Raw genomic sequence first — 15,274 nt, 5'->3', positions numbered from 1 at the left:
GAGGGGGTCCCATAATGGGTGCTGTTGGCACTCTGAGACCTTGGGTTTGCGGGGCAAGGGTGATTGAAAGTAAAAATGATTACCAAGATGGGCTCCGGAAAGCTTTTCACATCTAGCGGGTGGAGGAGGAGGAGATGGAGTTCTCCAGGCTGTCTCGGGAGCCTCGTTTGTGCGCTAAGCCACTTAGAGGCGCTGACTTGCCCCTTTAGTGCAGCAGCTGATGCTAATGACTTGAGGTATTTAACAGCCTGCAAGTTGAGTCTTCCACAGGGGCTGCAACACCATTTCTCTGGGTGATCTCGGGCTTCTTTTTCACAGTTCAATTCTCTACTCCTAAGGGAAGAAAGGCCTTTCAGTGGTATAGACAGTCCCTCAACTCCACCCACATACCACTACTTTGAAGTGGGCAATCTTTCAGCAATAGGATAAATCGGATTGTGTAGCGGGCTAAAGTGGAGGAGGCAGAACCACAACTTAAGGAGACAGCCTCGTTGCTGCTGCTGTTGTTGTTTTTCCTAGTTTTGAAATAATGTATTTGGGGAGTTGTCAAAGAGCAGCTTACCATGTTAGCTGATCCTCTCCCAGCTTTGAGACCCTTCTCTGGAACACAGAGGGGCACTGAGGCATTAATAGCCTGGTGACTGCAGTCCCAGGAGGCCAGGGGAGGATTTTGCTGAGGAGAAACAAGTAAGTACAAGGACTTTCCCAGGAAGTTCATTTTCTTCCTTGGGCTCTCTCTCTCTCCTCCCCCCCCCACCCCGTGTGTGTGTGTGTGTGTGTGTGTGTGTGTGTGTGTGTGTGTGTGTTTCTTTTTCTTTTCTGGTCAGTACCCAATGCAAGTTCCGAATCGCTGCCTAGGACAAAGCTGAAATTCACAGAAGAGAGGGCTGCAATATCCCCATACATTGAAAGAAAGTGGAGAATCCCTTAGTTTTCAGGTTAGCTACTGACTTTTCAAAGAAAGCTTCTTGAAGTGCAGTTTTCTTTAATCTTAATATATCATCTCTCTTATGCAAGTATGTGCAGTTTTATGTACTTTCGCTGAGGATGACTCCTAATGACCAACGCTCAGTGCAATGAGGGCTCTCTCACATGTCTGTATATAGGAATCTGGTGTTGTGCTGAGCTTCCAATTGTCTTATGACTGATTGCTCCATTGAATACTAGATTCATTTCTCTCTCTCCCTGTCTCTCCACACTCTCTCTCTCTCTCTCTCTCTCTCTCTCTCACACACACACACACACACACACACACACACATACACACACAAAGCATGGACACATTGCCCCCTAATACTTCTTTAAAGAATGGGTGGAAGATTTAGAAATGTCAAAATCATGTCTCAAACATCTGGAAAATAAACCTCAGGATTGAAGATAGTGGCCAGAAACTTAAGTGAATTCAACGTAGAAGAAAGAAGAAAAATAAAGGACAGAAGAGGCATGGTTATAAACTGCTGCAAGTCAAGACAGAAAAGTAGCCATGAGAGAGTCATGTGGTCCCTTAGAAACTACAGACTGATATATGCAAAGTGGTGTGTGGGGAGCAGTGTTTAAGAACATAATTTCAGTAATCTGTTGAACAGAACACTCCTTAGTGCTTTCTTTTGGTGTTATTTAGAGAACTGGAAGTTTATCTTTCAGGAAAAGTCATCTGTCCATGCACATCATTAAAAATTTATCTTATATATTGTAAATATATAAGCCTCTACTCCAGAATATGGACATTTAGAAAATAAAATCTAAATGCAAGGCATTTTTCTTGTGCCTGGCCTTTCTCTTATTGAATATAGAGACCATTTAAACTATGTTTCTTTTGAGGTACTAAAACCTTGACTCCAGCTTGTATAAAACAATGTTTTTGGTACTTAAGTTGAGGGTGGAAGAGCTTGACCTTTTAAATCTCAAGCTAGAAAATAGTGACAATTTTATACATTTGAGAGTGGAGCAATTTATTGAGAATCTAGCCAACAGATGCTTCCTTTCAGTTTCACTTTCTTGCCCTCTAATTAATTTTTTCCTTACTGCTTTCAGGTAAAGATCCTTAAATATAAGAATTTCTCACATTTTATGAATCTGACCTACTCTTTTTATTATGAGGTAGATGACTGACATAACAAAACAATATAGGTAAGATTAAGTTGAAATTCCTACTTGGTAAGTTTTCCAGTAATTTAAGTGGTACACATTTTGCTTGGTAATATAAATGTCCTAAATGACAATCATTAATAGGGGATAAAGAAAATCTGCAAATTACTTTTATTTCTGTAGAAATTTATGGGCTAAAATGGTACATAAACTACTTGGAAATCACTCTGCATTAATACTTACTGGAATTCGCTGATACTAAATGAAGGGTTGAGGCATTTATTCAGCCTCAGACAGTACTATAAAAATGTACCTAGTCAATAGCTTTATGTAATTCACATGGAACAATGGGTTTATGCATATATTTGGAGCTCTATTCCCTAGGATTTTATTTCCAATTAAGTGATTAGAAGGATGACAATGAAGAGTTGGTATGCTCACCTTGTTCCACTCTAGCAAGGCTCTTTGCTGTCCTGGCAAAAATACACATGTAGGAAACTGTAGTGTTGTTTTGGAAGAGAAGGCTGGAGAGGGGTTGATAAATGATACCCAAGGTGGTGCCTTTTATGACCTAAGTGAGAGGGTGGAGAAAGGGTGAGAAAGGGAAATTTAATTCTTAGTATTAGAATGGGAACACCCTTTCTCTTCCCAGGGTTGAAAAATGAAGCCCAAAATATTTCAACTTCTGTGATAAGAGGCAGGTAACATTTCCAATAATAATTTAAGTAAAGATTATTATCCTATGAGAATGGAAACATACTAATTTTCTTTTTCTATACCTTTCTAGGTCCTGGCTTACCCACCTCTAACCCTACTGCCAAAACACTACACCAGCAAAGGCTTCATTATCAAGAGCATGGCAATTCATGGTGAAAGGAAAAAAAAAAAAAAAAAAAGAGCCCATACACTGGAAGATAAGAGGATGGCAATGGAGCAGACAGTGGCAGCTCCTTCCTAAGCTTATTAATTTCCCACACGGAGGCCTCTGGAAGGGGCTTCGGGGGCTGAGGGAGGCAGAGAATAGATCTTCAAGGAGGAGTATTGCATTACCTAGCCTCACCATTCAGAATAAGGAACTTTTTAAGGGATAAACTTGATTGACTACTTGTACATGAAAGAGAGACAGAAATGATGGGCTGGCCAACTAAGAAAAACACCAGGCCTGTGCCAAAAATGTTGTTCAGAGGTTGTTGACTCTTTTTCTACCATTTTGCCTTTATCAAGAGAATGATACGTGGTGGGATTTTTAAAAAGAAACACAGAGGGGTTTGCTTGTTTGTTTGTTTTACATCTTGGTGAGTCAAGAAGAGGCCTGCTTGCTGATTTGGATAAAGAATGACCTGAGGGAGTTGTGTGTGAGGAGGGGTGCTTGTTTTTTATAAGTATACATTGCAAGCTCCATTTGGGTCTCTTCCTCACCCTAAGTATTGTAGTTGGTTCACTGGGTATTACAGGAGCAAATGTTTTCCAGCCTGGCCCTGGGAAAGCCAGAGAATCAGAGCTGGGTAATTTTGTAACCTGTGAGGAAGGACTCCAGGCTCCCAACTGTAGGGGTCATTATTCCTGACTCACATTTATCTCTCGTGGGCTTTTCCTCCTAAATGGTCCTGCTTTTAATGCTGCTGCTCCTGCAGCTGCCACTACCACTACTATCATGACGATAGTTATCTACCTTTCTCAAGTTTAAAATTTTCTCTCTGAGCATTCCCAAGTTTTACTTACACTTCTGTTGCAGTTCAGCTGAGAATGGGATACTCTTTGAAAGCTATCTGTTATCTTCTTCTCCTGGATCTGGGTTGTAGTCAACTGGCTTAATAGCCTCTGAGTATGACTTTTAGAGGGGTTAGCAAACCGAAGTGATATTGGAGACAACTACCAACAGGTATGAAATCAGTGCCTCATACTCATCTATGTGAGTGTGACCTCTGAACCAAATCCAATATCCAATATTTTGAACCCCTGGATTCTCCCAACTTTTGTAATCCTCCCCAGATCAGTGTGTAAATATCTGGCAAGAAAAGGCCTGGATTTTTGTCAAATCTGTAGGTTCCAAAGTCCCTCCTAGACTCAGACATCACAGACCAACTTTATACCTGAGTAGAAATTGTCCTCTATGTGTGTATGGGTATGGGTGTGTGTTTAAGGTTGGGATGAATGTTGTCAAAGGTAGCAATTAAAAATAAGTTTTAGGACTGTCATTTTCCTTGAATGCTTGTAAATTAAGCAGCCAGTGCTCTTTGTTGAATGTTTTCATGTAAGAATGGTTTTGAGAAAATAGTTTGTGTGAAGTCATACAGTACAGCGATTGGTCCCAAGGGAGCAAATTGAATAGAGTTATAAAGCTTTGAATGCATCTCAGTGTGAGGGGGGTTGCTGATTATAGCCGAATCTCCATCAGCCACTCTGAACTTCCTTACCCTCTGGGTCAGACTTTTTAGACAGACTCGGGATCAGGGTATGTCTAGCAGTCTCAAATTTGTGTCCAGCAGTCTCAAATGAGATTTTGAGAAGTCTAACTCTAGGCCTTGGGAATGTGACAACATTGAGAGGCTCTACATCAAATTTCTTTACACAGCCAGGAGAATGGACGTTATCCCAAGATTCAGTACCTGTGTGCCACCCCTTTTCCTCTCTGTTTCAGGTAGTACGTAATCCCTGAGTTAAATAAAGAAGCAACAATAGACACACAGCATGTATATCCTGAGCAGGCTACACCCCTTGGCATCCAGTCCCAGTTAGCTTTCTGAGGTGTGGACTGTGAGAATTTGGGCTGCTGGGGAAAAAGAAGCAAAAGGCTTGGCTTTTCTAGGAAAGTGGTCTAAGCAGGGGGCACAAATGTCCAGTACTTGAAATACACCTATGGTACACATTCTGGAGGCCCGAAGAGAGAGACATTTCATTTTCTCAAGGAAAAGAGAAGTGAGATAAAGAAAGTAAAAACAAAGGAAAGAAGGAAGAGACAGAGAAAGGATTTGAGAAGTAGATACCAGTTAGGAACTACACAGTGATGATTCACATTGCATTGAAGAGTCTTGGAAATGTGGTTCAATTTCTTTACAAATTATGCTCCCAAACTGCTCCCTTGCTCATATTGCCAATGGAATGCTTTGAGTAAAATCTATCCTTCATGATTTAAATTCAAATGAATCCCCGGCATTCTATGATTTAATCCAGGGGTATTAATTTAGCATGAATGAGGGATGTCTCCCTAAACATTACATGAAAAGCTGTTTTCAGAAGACTTTCAAAAACACTCAAAAGCTACCAATGTAAGTCTTTCCTCACTGCTAATACTTGGAAATGTAGTCTCCTAAAAAGAAATACAAAGATCAACATGTCACAAATGATAGCAACGTCATGACTACTACAAACACCTGTGGACTTACATTATAAAGTGGAGGAAAGAATAGGCAAGGATTGTAACATAGTTGTTCTCTTGAACTTGCTGAGTGAAAAGCTGCTTCCCAGGCTGATTTGATAGTATCTGTAATGCAATATAGTAACCATGATATCACTCATAATCTCCTTTTAAGGAAGTTTAAAGGAAAACTCATATTTTTAAAAGAAATAATATCCAGAATTGCTAAATAAAACACTCGTAAATTCTTAAGATCAAACATATTAAATATAATGACCTGGATGTTGAGATTTGCTAGGCCTAGAATTTAACATAGGCCTGAACAACTTTATACCTGAGCAGAAATTGTCCTCTATGTGTGTATGGGTGTGGGTGTGTGTTTAAGGTGGGGGTGAACATTGTCAAAGGTAGCAATTAAAAATAAGTTTTAGGACTGTCATTTTCCTTGAATGCGTGTCCACTAAGCATCCAGTGCTCTTTGTTGAATGTTTTCATGTAAGATGGTTTTGAGAAAATAGTTTGTGTGAAGTCATACAGGACAGCAATTGGTCCCAAGGGAGCAAACTGAATAGAGTTATAAAGAATATATTTCCTAAGTATAATATTACTGTCTAATACCTTGTGTATGATTTTGTGTGTGATAAGCTGTCCCACAGCATTATCTACATTCTAGAGTCAGTTTACTGAAGCCCTAACAGGTATATTCCAGGTAAGTGGGGTTCCCCTGAACTTGTGAAAATATCCTCTAGAAACCTAATGCCAATGCACTGAATACAGCGAGTTTCATTTCTTGCCTGGGGGACTGAATTAGCTGCTCATCCTCAAGGCCCTACACAGCTCAGTCTGAGTCCTAAGTTTGGCCAGCAAGATAAGGCACAGAAGTGTCTGCTAGACAAGGACAATCCCTGATGTCTAGATTGTGCGGTGCCCATGTCTCAGTAAAAGGTGCAGAGACAAAAGTAAGAGTCCAGAGAAGGCCAAATGACAGACTTCAATGTGGGCAAACCAGGTTTCCCTGGGAGAGATTCAGGGAGGGCAACGCCCCCACAGTATCAGGAAACGCAGACTCGGATCACACCGTTTGACTTGATTCACCCAAGAGTGCAGAGCCCTGACATGGGAGGTGACTGGGGCAGAACAAAACAAGCCATCGTCTGCCCGGTGGCGCCCTTATAGACGCACAGTGCACAAACCGTGAACTTGGGGCAGTGTGGGGCCAAGCGGCGCTCTTGGTACGCTCCAGATGCGCCCTGGGCGAAGCAGAGACAACGTGCAGTTCCCAAGGGCCCGCCACATTTCCCAAGTTCTTTAGCCTCCCATCGGGAATTAGTGCCATCATTTGCTTCCCTTTAGGTAACCACTTTATCTGCGGAAAGGCGTCCAAAGGGCGGGGCCTGCGGGAACCTAGCCCTCTTTCCACCTCCCTCTCTACCTGCCTCTGTTCACGACCTCGACCAGCTGGTCGCCTGATCTTGTCTCGCGGGGCACGAGCCTGTGTTTCCATTTCTTACTAGCTGGGCTGCCAGAGACCTTGCTCAGCCTCGGTTTTCCTCCGGTTGAACTAAAGCTGCCAAGAGCTGCCTCCCGGATCGCAGTGAGGACTCTAAGGGAACGAGGGCGAGCGCGCTTTGGAAAGCCAGTTGCTGAGCAGATGGTAAGGGATCACTTCCAAGAGTCAGGGCTAGTTTCATTTCCGTCTTGGACACGAGGTGGTCTCAATGCCTTCATTAATGAACATTCTCCTTAGAAGTCTGGAAAACTGACCCAAGAAGAAGGACCAACAATTGAGTGTCGGGCAAGCCCACAAATCCATAGGGGAACCAGGGCTGCATGGGTTCAAATCCTAGCCCCCTAGAGGTAATTTAACCTGTCTGTACTTCAGTCCTTCATCTGTGAACTGAGGGCAGTTAAGGGACACTTTTCATAAATTAGGGCTGAGTGGATACTCAGCAAGCATAGAACAACGCTTGTTACATACTAAATACCCATTTCAGGGCTGCCTATTGTGACTAACACTGCCTTTCCTTCCTCATTAGAAAACTGGGAACTGTACTGAGCACCCACTTTCCAAGTGACCCAGCGAGGGCTGAGGATTTCCCGAAGTTTCTAGGGAGAAACGGAAGGAAAGGGAGTCATCCCTTTCCTCCTTCCCAGCCCGCACCGCGCACACCCCCACCCCCACCCCTGGTTTAATGGAAGAGCTATCAGTTTGCTGAGGAAGGCCTGCCTGGTAGATTGAGATTTGACCTCTATCCTCCCATGCCCATCTTGCGAGTTGCTTCTTTAAGCCTGGTAGCGCCAAGGGTCAGGATCGCTGTGCCACGTTAGAAACGCAGGTAAGTCAGGGCTGTCAAAGGCTGATCCGGAAGACGCCGTGGGATAAGAAGCTTATGAACACGTTGATGGTAAACTCTAGCGCCGCAGCCAAAAGCCGAGGTCTGGGGGTGTACAGAGAAACCTGGGGGATAGGGCCTCCCGCGCTGACCAGGGCTCTGGGCCTCTGAGAGCGCGAGCGACCTCCCCTCTCCCGGGAAGCTCTGTGGCTCAGATGCCGACAAGGCGGATGGCCCCAGCCGTCCCCTACACACCCAAGTCCCGGAGCTCGGCAGGACGAGGTTAACTGGTGACCAGAGGCCGCAGCTACACCATTGGCACTGGAGCTTCGTGCAGGGCAGGTTCTCCCCGTGGCTGCCTTGGCTCCTTGTCCCAACGTCCTCACGCGGGCTTCGAGCGGAGCACTGTGGGCCGCACGACAGACGGGGCTGCCTGTCTCGGGGTGCCCAGCGGAGCCTCCCTCCCCTGACCCACGCCGCTTTTGCGCACGCGCAGCCCGAGCTGGTGCTTTGCGTTTGTCCCAGCCCACCGTCTCACGTTACAAGAAACTTCCCGCCCAGTCTAGGACTGGTGATCAGGTAACAGCGGTCAATTGTGGGTTTCCAGTTGCTCTTCCTTCCGAAGGATCCAAGAGTCAGTGGTTAAGAGTTTGATATTTGGGGTTTTGAACACTCAGGTCTGAACCCCAGGTCTGTAATCTCTTACCTGTCTGTTTGCGCAAATCACTTGTCGTAAAATAGTAAAGACAACATTTATTTATAGGGTGGCTTTGACTATTGCCGGTCAAGCCTGGGTTCAGATCCCAGCTAGGCCACCTGCTTGAGTTAGCATCTCTATGCTTTTGTTTCCTGTAAAGCAGGGGGATCTGTGAAATCCTGGTATTATAATACTTAACATCAGTAACGTAATACTTAAAGGGTCAGCATAAGAATTAAGTGTGATGAGGCTGGCAGAGCATTCAGCCTAGCGCAGAAGAAATGCCCCAAGTTTACAGCATCTCATTGTCTTCTGCTTTGGAATGCTGAGTAAAAAGAATTTTTAAAATATCAGCTCTCTCCTCCCACTATTTTTCCTCTTTGGAGAGAAACAAGACGCAAAGATGCTTGCCAGACTGTGGGGTGGTAGTGCCTGGAGAGTTGGAAGGAAGTACCTTGTGGTAGAAAGTTACGTGACCCGTGTGAAAGCTGAATGCTGTCCTCCTGGCCTTTTTCATTACCTTCTCTTGGTGCCAGGCTGCCAGTAGGCATTTAGGGCTCTATATGTTAGAAGCATTTCTGTGTGACTTTATGTTATAGATCTCAGGAAAGGGGGTGTGACACTACTCTACAAAAACGGACTCTGAGGACAGGAGGAGCAGAAGGATGCATCACCCTGCATATAGAGAAGGGGTGCAGCCTAGCAAGAGACCCAGAGCAAACCTGACTCAAGAGAAGTTAGAGAAGTAAAACTCAGGGAAAGGGAAGAAAAGAGAAACGATATGGACTATATTGTGGTGAATTAGGCCTCCAGTATAGGGTTGGACTCTGTATATCCCTCAAACATTGAAAATCCAATTTGGAGCCCCAAACCCTAAATTCACAGGCATCCCCTAATTATCTTCACAGCTCAGACTCTTTCAAAGTAGAGAAGCACACCTGCATCACCAAATGCCCCATCATTTCCCCTCTCCTTCAATATCAGTATCCTCCCCTGACTTCAAATGGGAGCTCTTAACATTCTTTTCTGTTCTTCATCCATAATAAAATAATGAACAATGATATTTTACCCATCAACTAAGAGAACATCCAAGAAAACATGACCTGAAACAGCATTCGAGAAGATATTTCTCTGCTTTTTTTCCCCCTGAGGGCAGAGAACGCTGATCCAGCAACAACCTGGAGTGTTTCGTAAACTTCTGGCTCTTAATCCACTATCCTAACGAAAAGGGGCTGTCAGCAAAAAGGAGAATAAGATAAAACCAATTCCTCAGTGTTCGACCCCCGGGGTGGGGGGTGGGCGCAAAGGAGACACTGCTGAGAAGGAGCCACAACTTGAAAAAAGACTGATTTTTCCTGGCCATAAATCTCATGCCTTGTTCCTCTGCCGAACGAAGCATGATAAAGTCCTTTTCCATAAAGTATTCAGTATTAGAGCCACAAAGCTCCCGCAGTCAGTAGCCATCTGCTTCTACCATAACTGCTGCTTCCGAAGCAGGGAAAGCAGCAGCAGAGAAAGGGCACCACTGTTAGGCTGCTGGACAAATGAGGAGCCTGAATAGCTTGGTTTTCCTTGTGTATCTGTATCTATAGAGACAGGAGAAGAAAGGCCGCATTATATTGATGCAACAATTGTAAAACAAAACACGGAAGAGGCATCTCAAGGGCAATATCGCATGCATCAGGGGTCCCCAGATAAAAGGGGCACTAACAGATTTATAGAAACCTTTAATTGGTTTTCAATTGAAAGCTAAAGAGGCCAGGGCGAAGCTGTGAAGATTGGCAAAGTGCTCTCCTTCAGCCCTCTGGAGGAGTGATCTATTTCAAGAAGGGAAAAAAGAGGAGACCCTACCCATCTACCTAGAGCTGCTGTTTCTTCAAGGACGGGGAGCAACTCCGTGTGAGCAACTTTCCTATTTGGCCAGGGAGTTATCTGATCTGATCTTGACAATTTCTCTTCTCTCTCTCACTCTCTCCCCTCTTTCTTCCTCCCTCCCTCGTTTCCTCCCTTCTTTCTTCCTTCTTTCAGGCCAGTAGGTAAGTGAAAAGAGGAAGGAAATGATGCAAAAGTAAATCTAACATTTCAGCTCTGAAAAAAAATAGACTCCTAAGAAGGCCCAGATTTTAAACCTGTTTACCAGCTAGTAGGGAGGCCTCTCAAAGAAACAGGAGTCTGACCCTTATCCTGCCCCATTCTTCCTTTCTCCTTTTCTATACGAAATGGGAAAAGCTAAGCGTCATAGGAGTTTCTCCACTTAGTGCAGTGAGAAGTTTTTCCTTGTACCCACCGGCTTTATTTCAGAGTGGATCTCTCCACTCAGCCAGTACCGCGCGTCTTTTCCTTAACCCCTTCCTGAGCAGCCAGTGGCAGCGACGGTGGCCCCCGCCCGCTTCGGTGGACAGTGCCCACCCAGGCAGGAGCCTCGGACGTCCGTCCGTCTGTTCCTAAAGCTAATTTATTGGCCCGACCCTCCATTATCCTTTTCGGCTTCCTAATTAATCAACGATAAAAGGCAATGACGCAAATTACGATTATGAGGGAACTGGAAGACAGTTTTGAATAAAATGGGAGAAGAGAGATATGATTAATTGAACTACATGATAGTGAAATCTCAAGCGCAAGAAACAGGCCCCAAGGGATCAAACTCTGAACTCATCCGTGTTGCAGGTGAGCCCCTCCGGTTGTCCTAGAGCCCTCGCAAGGGGACAGCCCCCAAATTAAGTCACATGGATCCGAAGGCTTCAGAAGAGACAGAACTGGGTTCCCACCCCAGCTCCCAACCACACTCTGCACCTGAGGCCCAGATACCCCTTCCTCCAACCCCCATCACTCGCTTTGCTGCCTCCCCTGTTGAATTTCCGGACTCCTGGACAGCGAGTCCACTCCACTTCAGGACCGTACTTTTATTGAAGTGCACCCTATTATTTCGCTAATGAGCCGCCGATCTCCTTGTTCCTGTCCTTGCACATTCCTCTAGTGAGGCTAACTCTTTGTGAAATTACAGGAAAACAAGTCTAGTAGGTCGGAGATCGCATTTGCTCCTGTAAGGGATTAATAAAGCTCTTGTCTGATGCTGCTTTTTAGAATTATGTTCGGGATTAAAAGACAGTCTCGACATAAGCACACATTTTGCATCCGCTGGTCGTTGTGATTAATGTTTCCGAGGGGATTTGGGCCGGGAGCTTACGGAAGGTGCTCTCTGGGTCTAAAACCCGACCACCTCTGCGCAGGGGCGAGCGGAGGGTCTGGGGACACTGGGGCACGCGCCGGAGCGCTGGGGGATTAGAGAGGGCATCAGATGGGCGCGGAGATGCCATCCATCTCGGCCTTTCAGCGTCTCTTCCCTCCCCTTCTCCACCCCCGGCGCAACTGCCTCGGAGGAAAACGGTGAAGACTGTACAGGGAGGCTGTCCTTCGGTTTTTGGGGAGAGAGAGAGAGGGAGAGAGAGAGAGAAAGAGAGAGAGAGAGAGACTGACTCTCGACTGTCCTGACTTTTTGGTGGGAGAAAGGGGCTCACTGCTTCAGGCAACCGTCTAGCAAGGGACATCCCCAGCTCTGCATTCCAGGGAATCGCTGCCCCAAATGCATAACTCACCCCCAAATCAAACAGTCGCAGTGCCCAGTCCCCGGAAAATAATGACTTCAACCTCTGAGAGCTGCCATTCTCAGGGCTGCTTTCGCCAGCACCCAGAGAGGCACCTATGGAGAGGAGCCGGAACCAGAGCCTGAGCGGGAAACTCGTCCATCCCCTCCACGCTACCTCCGGGCGGGCGACAAACCCTCCCCCAGACAGCGATCAGAAAGGAGAAGGAACAGTACTGGGGGGCAGCGGGGAGGGAAGGAGAAGGAAAAGAAAAGGGGCTGAGAGGAAGACAGAGAGAGGGAAGTGGGGGAGAAAGACAGAGAGGGAGGGAGGAGGAGGAGAGAGAGATGCAAAAAGGAAGCGAGAGAGGAGTACAGTGGAACCGAAGGGGGTCGCGGTGGGCATTACCGCTTTCCAGCGGAAGGGGGCACCTTTGCGGCCGTGGGCGCGATCCCCGGGGCGGGGGCGGGACGCCCGGCAGAGCCAGCCCTGCAGCTCCGGCCCTGGGGTGCTGGCGCCCCCTCCTGGCTGCTGCGCGGCCGCTCCCTGCGTCTCGCGGGTGCGCGGGTCCAGAAACTGTCCCGCCCCCCGCGCCGGGGAAGAAGCGGCAGAGGGGAGGAAGGTCAGAAGAGGGAGCGGGTTCGGTCCGGTGACCGCTCCTCCCTTCGCGCCCCACGCCTGCCCGCGGCTTCCTTACCTGGGGACTGCGGGGCTCCTTCCCTGCGAGCGCAGCTCCTGCGGGCCTCTCGGCGGCTGCGCTCGCACCCCAATCCGAGCCCTCCGAGGAGTCCGCCCGCCTCGCGAAATGGCCCCAGTCTTGCCGCAGCAGCTGGGAGGGAGGGAGCGACCGCCGGCTGCTGCCGGGCGGCGTCTGGGGGCTGCAAGCCGGGCGCAGGGAGTCGCCATCTGGAGCCTCGGCGGCGGGCGGGGGTGGGGGTGCAGGAGAAGGGGCCTGGCGGCTCGGCCCCGGGCTGGTGCGGGGCAGGGCTCTGGCGTGGGAGCGGCGCCCAGTCGCCCCAAGTACTTGCGTGTGTATCGCGGGAAGGGTGGCGTGGGGGTGTGTGTGAGGGGCACGGCCTCTGGGGAAGAGGGGCGGAGGCCTGCCCTCTTCAAGTCCCGCAGATTACAGGGCAGCCGGTACCCGCAGGTTTAGCGAAAGAGAGGGGACCCTCTTGGCAACCCCCAGCTCCTTCCAGCCATTCTCCCTCCGGGGATGGAGGGCTGGGCGAGGAGAGCCCAAACACTCCTACAGGCGCACGCACCCGCTGTCCGTCAGAAGTGGTTTGCTCATTTCCCTCTCCTCCCACCATGTCCATCCCACTCCAGGAAACATTCTTCCCCAAACGGCACAGAGTTTTGGACGCCTCCACCTTAAGACAGCTACTTCAGCCAGAACGTGGGACAGACTCTAACAGGATATCACCCTTGGGGATAAACACTCTCCAGTTTCCTGTGGACGGTGGAAGAGGAAAGAACAGGAGAAGCTGCCAAAGGGATGGGTTGTGGGAAGCTCATCCTTGCACATAAGAAGGGAATATTAGGGACGGGGGCGGGGTGGAGGTAGGAGGATGGGAAGTGTAGCTTTTCCTCCCTTTCTTCCTTTCATTTCTGATCCTATTAGTGTTTTTATTTCTTTAATTTTGAAAACTATTTCCCCTTCCTGAATCAGGATGCGGGCAGGGAGGGAACTCAAGGAAATGATGAATACGGAGGAGAGCCAGGAGACAGGGGATTTGTCCTGGACAGGGGATACTCTCCTGCTTCACCACTGTCTCTGAGAGAGATGCCCAGAGCCATAGGTTTTAGCCCAATGTAAAGGGAGCTGAATGGGTGTATGGGCGGTGGCGGGTGGTCTGAACAAGAAATAAAATAAAGGAAAGCCAGATCCACTCCCATCCCAAAGCGTTAAGACACCCTCCCCACCCCCAGCTGTCTTGTGTCCGGCAGAATGGCATTATGTAAAAGATCTGGCATGTCACCCCGTGGCACATCTGGTAGGTGTAGATGGCATTCATTAGCACGGGACTTCTACTCTGCAACATGCCAAAGCTCTGACAGAGATGCCCGCTGCCAATCATTCATTGGCTGCCAATCCCCGAGCGCGGCCGGGCGGGATGGCTTCCTTCCACCCTGGCACCAGGAGTGGAGGAAACAATGTGTTGAGATAGAAGAGATGAAAGTGGAGCTGAGGATGCGAGGCACCCAACAGATGTATCCCATGAGGAGATAACGGTGTTAAGAGTCATTTAACAAGAAAGCATATGCATGATCTCAGGAGGGAGGCTTGGGCAGGGGGTCTGCTTGCCTAGGGCTGAGCTGAAGGAAAGGCAGGGGAGCCCTTTTAGAAACCTGAAAGTTGAAGTTGCTTCTCTAAAAACACACAAAGACTAAAACCTCAACCGTCCCCCACCCCTTCATTTGTCACTTGTATCTCTTTTTGTCTAGAAACGTAACTACCTCTGCAAAGGTCAACTTTTGCAATATTTTTTCTGAGGACCAAGATAAAGAGCACCTTCCTGTTTTAGATGTTGCATCATTCTCACAGACTAGTAATTTAGGGGCTAAGGGAAGGAAGATTGTCAGACTATCTTCAGTACATTTTAAAGTGCAAAGGTGTTATTTCCATTCTTAGCTTTACAGAGGGGATAAAGATGAACAAAGGAAAGCAAGGAAATTATTAACATGGCAAAGGAAGATTAAACACAAAATCCAGGATAGAGATTGCTTCTGAGGTTGTTCTTTTTCTTAGGCTGGGTGGCAGTTAACACAGTATTCAGCGTATTGTTTTTCTTTATGCCATGGCCATAGTTTACATTCCTTTTCTCCATTCACAATTTAATAAAGCAACAACAAAACTCAGGGTTTTGACAGTTTGTGGAACTCAGTGTTTAGGTTGACTTTAGCTTAAGCTCTTTAGGTTATATATATGTTTATGTGTCTTATTCAATTATCATACTCTTTTTGGCATAGGTTATAAAATATTTGGGATATATACTATGAATTTATTTATGGTTTATATAAAATTGAAACTTTAGCTGGCCATTCCATATATTTATTTGCTAAATCTAGCAACGCTGGGCATGTTGGCTTATGGTGACAATATAGCTGCCAGAATTCCAAGCATCAAACCATTGTTTTAAACATGAAGAAAGGAACAGGGGCAAGGAGCTGTGGTTGTTTGCTTTAATCAATGAAATGAATACTTTCACTTTTC

General features: G+C 47.0%; 1 protein-coding gene across 1 annotated transcript; it reads right to left on the bottom strand.

The window, feature by feature from the left end:
• Positions 1-83: 83 nt before the first annotated feature.
• LOC119471561 lies at positions 84-13,575 on the bottom strand. The gene is made up of 5 exons (XM_037739201.1): positions 13,484-13,575; positions 12,758-13,167; positions 5,475-5,572; positions 2,530-2,659; positions 84-333 (listed from the first exon to the last, which is right to left on the bottom strand). The coding sequence occupies exons 1-5, from the start codon at positions 13,573-13,575 to the stop codon at positions 320-322; spliced, it is 744 nt and encodes a 247-aa protein (XP_037595129.1). The 3' UTR covers positions 84-319.
• Between the last annotated feature and the right edge of the window lie 1,699 nt (positions 13,576-15,274).

This window comes from Cebus imitator, unplaced genomic scaffold (assembly GCF_001604975.1).
Source record: "Cebus imitator isolate Cc_AM_T3 unplaced genomic scaffold, Cebus_imitator-1.0 Scaffold64, whole genome shotgun sequence".
NCBI classification, from domain to species: Eukaryota; Metazoa; Chordata; class Mammalia; order Primates; family Cebidae; genus Cebus; species Cebus imitator.
This window is presented reverse-complemented; position numbering and strand designations above follow the sequence as displayed.